At 33.7% G+C, this 12,269-nt stretch overlaps 1 protein-coding gene across 1 annotated transcript; it reads right to left on the reverse strand.

The window, feature by feature from the left end:
• Positions 1-1,126: 1,126 nt before the first annotated feature.
• LOC134265489 (ATPase family gene 2 protein homolog A-like) lies at positions 1,127-12,067 on the reverse strand. The gene is made up of 16 exons (XM_062747708.1): positions 11,835-12,067; positions 11,277-11,394; positions 10,182-10,334; positions 9,934-9,992; positions 9,227-9,799; positions 8,854-8,983; positions 8,614-8,670; positions 8,395-8,518; positions 7,736-7,873; positions 7,134-7,251; positions 6,901-7,034; positions 5,046-5,255; positions 4,020-4,153; positions 3,331-3,457; positions 2,979-3,143; positions 1,127-2,877 (listed from the first exon to the last, which is right to left on the reverse strand). The coding sequence occupies exons 1-16, from the start codon at positions 12,022-12,024 to the stop codon at positions 2,701-2,703; spliced, it is 2,607 nt and encodes an 868-aa protein (XP_062603692.1). The 5' UTR covers positions 12,025-12,067; the 3' UTR covers positions 1,127-2,700.
• Positions 12,068-12,269: the final 202 nt, after the last annotated feature.

Raw genomic sequence — 12,269 nt, forward strand, 5'->3', positions numbered from 1 at the left:
CGATGCATATACAATACTTTTTCGTATATAAGCACCACTGAGGTACAACACACAATTAACCAACAAAAAGATATATTTTCACTGGGATACTTTGTGTGCATAAAAAATTTAAACTAGACACTCTGATGAAAATATGTATTTTTAGTTTTCATTCTTGCTAAGTTTGTACAATGTTATATGATTTGTATATATTACTGTTAATAAATTATTGTTAAGTTTAAATTGTGTGATTGATCTTTGCAAGTTTGGCATTTAGGGTTATTGGAAATGAAACATGCATCAAAAATACACATCAGCAAATACAGCATTCGAATCACTGTAGTCAAATGCTTAAATGTCGTTTTTCATACTAATTGTTAGTCCATTATTTATACTTGAATTGACAACGGCTTTTTCCCTTATTACCCGATCATGACAAGGAGCACACAGCGGGTGTGATGGTCATAAGCAAACCCGGGATGCATCCTTAGATGTATCATCCTCCAGTTTGGCACCTTATAGTTAATTGGAAATCTGCATCAAAAACTTTGATGTTTCGGAAAATATAGGTCAGATTCAGCATCCAAAGCAAGCCCAATTTGCATCCTGTATCATCCATGCAAGTTTTTATTGTTTTATGCACCAAAAACTTTTGATACGGAAAATGACTACTGCAAGCCGTTATCTCCAGTTGTATCATCCTTCTTATATTCTGTGAAAACTAAGACTGCTGGAGCATGTCACGTAACTGCCTGAACCACGTGATTCGCGCATGGGCAGAACGGTGGCAGATGTGCATTAAAATTGGAGAGAACAAGGACGATGCAGATGAGGGCTTGCCACGTTAACTTCTGCCTGTACATGCACATGTTCAGGTTTATTTACTTTTATGTATTTATAAGTATCAAAAATGTTAACCTGCTCCAAAAACATTAACTTATTCCTTTGCTGAAATTGCAGCATCTGATCTGGTACAATGAAACACACTAAAACCATCTTCCATGCATGTCTTATCAATATAGGACACAGAAGTAATTAAAAAGAAAACTGCAAAAAAATTCTTGGTTTTACGAACTTCGTTGAGGTGAGCTAAAAAGCTTTATTTGTTAATGAAGAATAACATGCAGCCACATGTCCTTAACTACGAATATCATCTGCCTAAAATGTTTTTTTTTAATATATAGCAGTAAAAAAGGTTGATGAATAATACCAGTACATGTAACCAGACAGATCAATACTCAGTGTTCAGATTATAGGTGTGTATTTTTCAGTAAAGTGAAAACAATTTTTTAAAATATGAATACACTTCCAAATACATAAGTACTAATAAAGTAATTAAATTAAAAAGATATGAGAGCTGTAAAAGAAGGTGTAGCAATATCTTCAATATAAGGGTTCATCGCAACAAAAAAAAAAGAAAAGAATTTTCAAAATGTCTGCTGTTTTACAGAACCCTTGTAATGTAACAAAGCTTTTCACGCCTTTAATATAGGCAATAATTCTTAAAGCCGTTACTAATAAAAGAAAATGTATGTCTGAATAATTCTTAAATTCAGAAATGAAGGACTTCTTTAGAGCTTTGCTCGGTACCCAGTGCCATTGAGGGATTTTTATCATGACAATTAACGCCTTTCATGACAAGAATCTTAAATTTTTAAGGTCTCATTTGAAAGTCCAGCATCTTTCACTTCCAGTGGCCTGTGCTCAGCAAAGGATCGGTTGCTACCTGTTTTTATTAGGTCAGTCGAGGTTCGAACCCACGACTTTCCGATCACAAAGCAAGTTTTTTCTGACTCCTACAAGGTAAATCAAGCACATGCAATAAATCCAAAATCTCAAAAAGGAATACTTCACTAACAAATACAATTTTTTTTACTTAAATCTTAGTAAAAGTAGAGGTCAAACAAGGTTACAAACAATGCATGTAGCATTTACAATGCTGTTATACATGTATAACAATACTGCTCCAGGCTTATCTTATGTCTTTTTTAAAAATCTTAAATGCAACATTTCAACAATCCTTAACACATTCTCTGAAACTAGGTATTTACGTAATTAGTGGAACAGGCTTAAGGTACGTATATGTAATTTGTATTGGTTGTTTACATTTGTTTGAAGTAAAAACATGCTGTTAACATTAAGGTGACTAAGGTCAATTACTCAGAACATGAAAACAAAATCTAGTTAATCAGCACATCATTTTCTATACAGAAATAAAACCAACATGTCATTTTAACTTGAAAAATATTTCTACAAAGCAAAATTTAAATTTCATAACTGGTAATAAATTATGGCTTTCATATATGAGCATTTACTTTACAGATGCTTGTTACATTTACCGGACATTCCCCTAGTAAAAAGAAGTACATACTTAGAGGATATCCTTTATAAAACAAGGCCTGCAATGTATGACTGTATATATGTACATCCTCTAATTAAAAAAAAAAAAACGAAAAATTGACTCTTCACGTTTATTTCCTCCATAACTTATTTCTAATTGCTAAGCTATAATACAATGTTGTTATTATCTGCTTCCTGCTGTGGATATACATATGTTCACCATGAAGTCTTTGGACATGTTTTCATCTTTTTCGGTATCATAATATTTACAAGAGATGTTTGCAGAACACTCATGCTGACAAGGGGTATAACTCTGTCAAAAATTCTTCAATCGTACCCCAAACAGACCTTGACCTAGGAAGAATGTTTTATGATATGACATCAGACAGCCTGTAGATCACTCTTTAGGTGATAGTTCTGGTAGAACTGGATCAGCTGGTCACTGATTCGAGGCCTGACCACTGTCAGAGCTTTGTCAAAGTGTCTCTGCTCCACCCTCTCACTCGCAATGTCCTCCTGAAGGGCAAACATGGCCGCCTCATGGCACACTGCAGACACCTGATCATAGCCAACCAAGTTTTATTCATCAATATTAAAAAAAAAAAAGCGGAGGAAATATTTAATTTATGAGAACAAGTATCAGAATTGATCACATTTACCTCGGCTCCCGAGTATTTCTCCGTGACCTTGACTAGCTGATCCACGTCCACTGTGTCCCCCGCCGGCATTCTGCTCAGATGGATTGTAAAGATCTTGTGTCTGGTGGACATGTCAGGGAGGGGGACATAGAGAATTCTGTCCAATCGACCCGGCCGCATCAGAGCCTGGCGCAAAAAATAGGAACAAAGCTTAGTGTCCACAAGAACTTCAACTAATTAATACATGATTTATATAAGTTACAATTAAGCTAGGACTACTGGGCTTTATAAGGTATTGATGAAATTTCTTGCTCATTGAAACCCCAATATCACGACCAATCTTACAACACAATGTACCAACACTTGGTCTCACCTTATCAATCATATCGGGGCGATTTGTAGCGGCTACAATGGTGACGTCTCGTAGACTCTGGACCCCGTCTATTTCTGTCAGGAGCTGGGCGAGAACACGGTCCCCAACATTACTGCTGCCCGAGGAACTAAACAAAGATGTCACAGCGGTAGTTACATGTATCATTTACACTGTGTATGTACCATGGACAGCAATAATCACCTAGTTTAATAACTGCAGTTACACTTTTCAAAAGAATTAGACTTCTACCTACATGTATTACAGTACTTTAAAATTATTATTTTTCATAATAACCCGATTGATTTCCATGCTCATATTTTTTTCTGAAGAATCCTGACATTAGCCTTAATCACATGAGTGTCACTAAAAAGCAATTTAACTTAATGGTGTCATATTAATTAATTTAAACCACAATTACAAACCACAGACACTTGCTTTATATGTAGGGCGCTCACACTTATTCTTTCAACATAAGAATAAAGAGACAGTGCCCTGCATAGGAAACGTGTCTGTGATCCAAAAACTTTTATAAAGTAAAACTACCAATCAAGAACAATTTCATTCCAAATACAAGAAAAAAAAACCTATTCTAGATTAAGGTTTATTCTGCAATGCAGAAAAGAGGATATACTTGGTAAATATTTCTTTTTTCAATCAGTACTTGCTTTTTAATTTTTGACCATGCTTACCTGCCTCTTTCTATGGCTAAAGCATCAATTTCATCAAAAAAGACAATAGATGGAGCAGCTGCCCTGGCTTTTCTAAACACCTCCCTCACAGCTCTTTCTGATTCTCCCACCCACTTACTGAAGAGCTCCGGGCCCTAAACAATGTAGGTACATGTACCAGATCATACATTTGTAATTATAAACGCAATCTTTTTTTTTCAATTACATGTACATGTACATGAAAGTGAAAAATTTTATTAAAGTGCAATCATATGATGATATTTTTTTTTACCTCTTTCTAAATAATTAGCAATTTAAATCATCTATTTTTTTTATTCAGTTGGAAACATGTGGCCATGGTGTGCCTGATGGGATAGAACTGTTTACTGTATTTAGTTGCTGTGATAAGCAGATCGTGACAATTTTGATTAATGTAATTGTATAAATCAATCCATATATATACAAATAGGCAAAACTATGATAATAATTCATCACTGATAATAAAATGTTAAATACAATGAATTGATAGTATTCAGTCCATCCATCATAGTTGTAACAGACTGAAAGGTTTGCAGGGCATAAGTTATCAGTTCTAGTATGAACCATTTAAAAGTTCTTTATTTAATATTTTATAAGAATTTGTTCACTTATTTTAGCATTTAAAATGGGATATTCCGATAATTTGAGCATAATGCACAAGTTGTAATATTAACCTTTAAGAAGGAAAGACAACTCCTACTGATCTTTTATGTTCTGTGGTCAGAATTTGTTATAGCTCTTGGCATGTTAACTGTTGCAATCATCTATCAAAACTGTCACATTATTAATTTGTTTAAAGGTAGCTATTAGCATTCTATATTTTTAAAATATATGTACTGTATAATTACCATTCCATCATATAACAGATGTAAAGGTTGCTTAAAAATTAAGATGTATTATTACTGTGTATACTTTATCTTTTTTCATTCACTAGAACTAAGACTTCTCGCACAAATTAAAGTTTTATCCTATATGTATTCAAAAAGTAAATGATCTGTTTAATTGTACCTTTACTGCAAGAAAATTGAGCCCACTTTCTGTTGCTAAGGCTTTAGCAATCATGGTCTTCGAGCATCCAGGGGGTCCATACATCAGAATTCCCCGGGGAGGGGAAATCCCCACTCTCTGGAAGGCCTCAGGGTGCCTGAGGGGCCACTCCACCGCCTGTTTTAGCTTTAATTTGACCTCTTCCTGACCTCCAATATCCGTCCAATTAACCTATAAATTAGTGTTGGCAACGAGTACCCGGTTAACCGGTTAACCGTCGAACGATGCGAGTATCGGTTAGTAAAATTGCTATTCGGTTACTCGGATAAAATGCATCTTATATGGTAAATAACTAAAAAATAAAATGTTAATTTGTTTATAAGCGTACAAATAAACATTTCTCTAATTTTCTTTACCGTTAGACTTAATGATCTATGGTTTCACTAATACAATTGATTGGTTTTCACACTTAACTGATAGCTTAATTGGATTGCCAGCAGGTTATACAAGTTTTGAAGACCCAAGTTATAATTACCTCATTAAATAATTTTAAAAAATGCTGTCAAAGACATGTATTATAGCTTGGAAGTATTTTAAAAGAACAGCTGATTCTATACCTGTAAAATGTAATTAATGTGAATAGGAGTTATCGTGACATCAAATTTCTAAATAATCATTCTCCTTGATCGTGACATACATATCGGGGGTTGAAAAGTTAAACTGATGAACGCCATTGTAAAATAGCGTGAAACATTGAATATTTATTTTTCTTCTGATTTAATTAAATTTTTTATTATAATTATATTTAAAATTCAAGATATTGCGTGTTCTTTTTAAGTTTATAAATAAAGTTAATTCACAATACCTTTGTGTTTTATTGTAGAACCGATGAGTAAAAGATGAGATAAATGATACATATGAATAAATCATCAGAGTAACCGGGTACTCGATCGGAAGATTGAGCGAGTAACCGGTTACTAAAAATCGTCCGATTTGCCAACACTACTATAAATACATAGTACACACTCATTGAACTGGCAACATCTGAATTCAAATTACAATTAAGAAATAGGGTATCATTTTAAAACACATCTGTCGGGCTATAAATACAGGTTGGTCACGAGATTAAATTCCAAAAAGCCCGAAGGGCTTTATGATGAATTTAATCTCATACCAACCTGTATTTAAAGCCCGATATTATTTTTCAAACCCAGTGGCATGAATGTAATCCACTGATCGCGCGTCAACCCTTTATGACGTCACTGAGAGATTACCTTGAACGTTTATCCATACGCACATGTATGACCTCTTGACCCGTACCGGTATTTATACAGTTATAGATATGCATTGCCTTCAGTAGTGTTATATAAAGAAAAACATTTGCAAATGTAAATATTTTATATGTTATTTAGTGCATTAAAACATGATGCTCCTAAAAAAAAAAATTAGGTTAGGATAATATGCACTGTCCTCTTGTCACAAAATGCCGAACTCATAAGGCAAGATAAAAAAAAAAAAAGCATAATCTTGTACTAGTATTACTTGAAACTGAGGTTGAAGTTTTTATGATTAACTCCCACAAACTATGCAACTTTTAATTAATTTTTTTTTAATATAAAAAAAAATAATCTTTTTATTTGAAGTCAAAAATGAATATTCCAATTATGTACTATACTCATTTCTATCAAATTGTTATGATTGAGAATTGAAAGAATTAAATATTTCTAATGGTGAATTATGCATAAAAAAATTTCAAAACCCTTATGATAAAATTACTGTTTGAAGTAAAACTGCATGCATAGTTAAACCCAGAAGCTATTTGAAAATAAGAAAGACTTTGCTAAACATCAGCCCCTGACTGCATTCCTTCACCTACTTTGGGGATTTCTAGCTGAATTTCTCTCATAGCACTAGGCTGGATGGTTGTCATGGCAGCAGTGACATCATTTACATTTAATCTGACATCATCATCTCTTCCCTGGAGTTCTCTTTTGACAGCATTTATTCTGGCTGTATAAATAATAATGTATAGGAGTTATAGAACATACTAGAAACTGTAAGCCAGACCCCTATCAAGAGTTAGAGCGAGTTAATAAGCGGCCTCAATACCTTGTTGACAGAGGTATAGTAGATCTGCTCCTACATAACCGTGGGTTGTGTCTGCTATCTGCTTCATGTCGTCTTCACTCAAACTGTGTGGACTAACCCTCAGTAACTTCTGTAGAATCTGAAAGTAAAAATAACTCTAGCTTTAAATATGACAAGGAGATTGTAAGCATTTTTCAAACAGAACTCATTTTCTTTCTACAATTTGATCAATGAACATTTTCTTATTTAATAAATTTATATATAGTTTACAACAAGAACAACTGCAAAACTTACAAACATTTGTTATACCGTATATACTCGCCTATAAGTCGGCTTTTTGGGAGTTAAACTTTGGTCCAAAACTCTATGTCTGACTTATAGGCGAGATATAAAAAGATTGGTATTTTAGAAGGTCAGTCTTTCTTAAATGAACTTCTAAAATAAAACCGACTTATAGGCGAACTGACTTATAGGCGAGTATATACGGTACATTATAATTAGAAATAATGAAATATATATACATATAAACTTTTCCCTCATTAAGAGATTAGAAACAAAAGAATTCAATGAACACTTAAAAAGGTACAATTATCAAAGGAATCATTGTAATTCATTAGGCTTACCTCCAGCCTCTCTTTGGGTGTGGGAACGCCCACCTCTATTTCTCTGTCTAGCCTACCAGGGCGACGTAAAGCGGGGTCTAGTGAGTCGGGTCGTACTGTAGATGCCAGAATCATCACAAACCGATCAGGACAAGATTTCTAGAAGCAAAATTATTAGGTATTTATAAACAGCATGAGACAGTAAAGTACCTCAAGGTTAAAACAATCCTTATCCCTTGTTAGACCAAATCTTTCAACATTAATGACGCACACAGTAAAAATTATTAACATTTTAAAATATGATTATGAGGCATTCACTATAAATTGTTAAAATTTTAAGAAATACTTCTTCATATAAGATTTTTAACTGAACTGAAATTAATCAAAACATCAACTCTGATCTAATGGAATCAATAGAGAAATTGAATTATTCCCCTTTTCAATAAGACAATACGACTTATCATTTTGAAGCTGTTTTTCAAATCAAATTTGTCAGTAACAGAAATGTCTAATTGGGGGAAGGGGGGCTCATTTTACTGCCAATACACAAAATACAATTAGCAAAAATGTCATAATATATCCTAAGAAATTTAAGACAAAAACAAATCAGAAGAAAAATGCATATAAAAACAAACTGAAACAAAACTCTGAAAACATGAAGACAAAGTTCTGGTACTCACAGAGGAAATGCCGTCCATCAAAGTCAGCAATGTGGATAGGAGACGACGTAGAGCCTCACTCTGAGTTTTCTCTCGATTTCCAAACATGGAATCAATGTCATCCATAACAATGAGGCTGGGAGCTCTAAAAATGGAGCACGAAAGGTAGATTCAGTTGTACATCACATTTAAGAAGTTCTTAAAAAATTGTACATTGATTCTAATTTTGATCATTCCTACCTTTCCTCTGCTTGTTTGAAGACATTTCTCAGATTGGCTTCTGACTCTCCGTAAAATCTACAATCGATCATTACATTTCATCTTAAGTCAGATGTAAAGTTTTTTTTCCTACTTTATTGATTTCAAGCTTGTTTTTATGTTAAATTTTTAATTTATTTCAAGTTCAAATATAAAGCTTGTTTACGACTGATCAAGTTATCCTATAGGCGATTCAGGGGCTTATAAAATTTCTACACCCACTTGCTGATGATGTCAGTAGCTGATACCGTCTGTGTGAAGATGTTCATCTCATTACATGCAGCTTGTATCAACCTAGACTTTCCTGTCCCACTCGGCCCAAACACTAGAACACCACGAGGTGAGGGCAGTCCTAAAATAATAGAAATATGAATCATCTCCAAAATTTTTGCTTTGGTCTCTTATAGTAAATACATGTATTCAAATAGAACTGAAATACTAAAAATAGTCAGAAGTTATCATGGTAATGTCTTCATATAATTGGATTATATTGTAAAAAAGAACATAAAAGAATTAATACTACATGTAAGCTTAAAAAGCTTATATATCTCGATCAACAAGGCTTTCTCAGCCCAAGTTCTATACTTCAACTTACCTGTAGAGTTGAACAGGTGAGGTGATTTAAGGGGCTGCATCACAGTTTCCTTCAGGAGGGTGATCTGTGATGTCATTCCCCCGATATCACTAAACATCACCGGAGGAGGTCCAGGCTTCTCTCCCCCTACTTTATCATTCCTCTCTAAGCAGCACTTCGTTGTTGTAGAAACCCTGTATACCTCCCCTACTCCATGACATGGCTGTTGTTTAACAGGAGTTTTGAACTGGGAACTGTCTAATGAGATATCTCCCTTCTGTGGGGAGTAGGATGAGATACCAGAGTTATTCCTCTTCCCTGGACTTTCTCCTGGAGATTTTATCTGCCTCTCCCTGTTTGGAGTGGAGCTGACAGGACTGTCCAGATAATCACTCTCATTAAGGATAGAAGACTCATCTAAACTGGATATATTTAATCTGTCCACTTCCTGAGACAAACTACAGACATTATCTACACTGAGGTCAAGGACACGATCAATTTCTGTTTCTGCTGTTAACTGTGTGACCTTCAGCTGACATTGCTGTCCAAAGTATGTCACACAAATCTCACTCTGCAACATCAAACACTTGTGACCTAATTGATAAATGTTAAAGAATCCTTTTTAGTCATTATAGTTACTCTTATATACTGCATAGGAGTAATTAAAAATTTTGCAGCACATAAAATTTCATTATTTAATTATAATCATTAGATTCAACAAGACCTACAGAGAGAATTTTTCAGATATTTGAGAAATTCCTCTTCATCATAAAATTGCTTCCATTCCCTGAAAATAAAAGAATGAGTAGAGGCTTACTGGTAAATCAAAATACATATACATTAATTTCAATGTACTACTGAAACATATTCCAAACATTGATTACAAGGACAAAATAAATACACACAATGACAACTATTGCAAGATCTTATACGAGACCGATAAGTGGATTACTATAGGACAGTGTCCAGTGATTACTTTGGTTGGAATCTGGCCTCTGCAGCCCTGACTGGACTCTCCACCAGGGGTTGGACAGTGATGGGGTCCCCTGCCTTTAATCCCAGCAGCCTCAATAAATCCTCAGACACTGATACATTGGAGGAGGGGGCACTAGTCAAGGGCCAAACTATCCTGTAAATCAAAGGCATAAAACACTACATTAGCTGTCTATGAATTTTTCTTATTGTTAGACTTTTTTTAAATTGATTTGAATAAACATGTTAAAATGTGAAATAAATATTTTATTTAAGATTCTCTTACATGTATGACCTTGATTTTATATACATTGGGGGTCAAAACAATTTTCATAATTTACTTTGTATCAAAAGTTATTCATTTTGCATGCATTCTTTTTCTGCTTTACTTCACAATAAAATAAAGCAGAACATATACAGTTGAACTTGGGTATCTCAAACACAGATTTCTGGAATACCATGGATATTTTGAAGTGATTTGGAAGATCCAACCCTTATTTTCTTTAAGTATTTTACCCTCGATATCTCGAATCATCATTCATTAGATGACTCAAAGATTTTTTAAGGTCTTATCGAATTTGGGATAACAAAATTTGACTGTTATAGGACCGAAGACATCCCAAAATATGAATTCAATGCTTATATTTACATATTCTTATTTTTCCTCTTCATAATTGTTTGTTTCGGTAATCTTTAATGTGAATTTAGCGCCCTTCAAAACTGGGGTGCTTTATAGACGTAATTAGAGCCGTTTGTGATGTCGTAAAGTTAAATAACGCAAACGAACCTTGCAAGGAAAAAAGTGACAAATTAATTTTAAATGCACTTTTGTTGTATTTTTACATTAATTCAACAGGGTTAATTTTTTTTTTATTAAATTGTGTCAAACAATGTACATTTTGGTGTTTTTAAAGTATTGAAAATGCATATAGTTCCTACTTTGTATTCTAACGCGAGGTGACAAAGTTTCGCGTGTGTTATAGAGATTTGAACGTCATAGATTTCTAATGGATTTCATAAAGAAAATTACACTGAATGTAAATATTTAGATTTGAACAACTTAAGCCTAGGGACTTTGCTTAATGACAATGATACAAACCCAATAAACTTCTTCTGTATAATGCACTCCTGACCAATGGACAGAGAACATAAATTCATTACAGATGGATGGACGAGAGCCACATCTTTTTTTCTGTCTTTTGACACAGGTATGTCTCCTGTCAAGAGATACAGGGGATATAATGCAATTTACTTATACAAAGACTACCGTTAATATATGAAATAAATAAATCAGAGTTTTAAAATACATCAAAGTTTGATTAATTGACTACAATATGAATAATTTTCAATTTACAGTAAGTGAAACAGAACAGGTTGATTTTTACTCTAATAAAATCCTCTTAAGATTCAATTATCTAGCTGAGATAAATATATTGAGATTACCATTATGATGAATTTCTCTCCTGGAAACATTAGATTTAATCTGTTAATTTAACAATAAGAGCCTTGGCTACAATGAGTCCTAAATCCTAATACTAAACAACCTTTCAGAAATAAACATTTAGTTATACAAACGTTATCCTTCACCCATTTGACGAATATTTTTAGATCTCTCTGATGTAGAATTTTGTCTTACGTTTTCTCAGGTTTACTGTACCTGACGTAAGCGAGACGATGCCGTGAAATACTCCATCTTTAAGGAACGCGTGAGAGAAATTACCGCCATTTTCTGCATTAGAGCATTCATTAACATGTGTTTTAAGATCTTTGTTATGAACTACACAGTGACATTGTATACATTCGTGAAAATCTACACGGTTTGCCTTTGACTTCGAAGAACCAGGCATGGTCTTTTCGCAATTGTGTATACCGGAAATGCAACATATCAAATGTAGCCAAAAACGGATGCGCTTATTTATCCGGATTAATAATTGAGTAATAGAGTAGTATTTTTTTCTATAGAATGTCATCATACATAAAACAAATACACATAATGTTACATGATCATACGAAGGACATAATTTGGCAAATGATATGTATCATTCTCTATTTAATTTTAAGTATGATAACATTGACATTATCAATAAATAAC

Source organism: Saccostrea cucullata, unplaced genomic scaffold (genome assembly GCF_032062105.1).
Source record: "Saccostrea cucullata isolate Sc308-1 unplaced genomic scaffold, CSIRO_AGI_Scuc_v1 ctg401, whole genome shotgun sequence".
NCBI classification, from domain to species: Eukaryota; Metazoa; Mollusca; class Bivalvia; order Ostreida; family Ostreidae; genus Saccostrea; species Saccostrea cuccullata.

Coding starts and splice junctions, on each gene's coding strand:
- LOC134265489 (XM_062747708.1), bottom strand. CDS start 12,024: ATGCCTGGTTCTTCGAAGTCAAAGGCAAACCGTGTAGATTTTCACGAA. Junction 7,874..8,394: donor TGATGGACGGCATTTCCTCT/GTGAGTACCAGA, acceptor TTTTGCTTCTAG/AAATCTTGTCCTGATCGGTT. Junction 5,256..6,900: donor TTCAGCTAGAAATCCCCAAA/GTAGGTGAAGGA, acceptor ACTAATTTATAG/GTTAATTGGACGGATATTGG.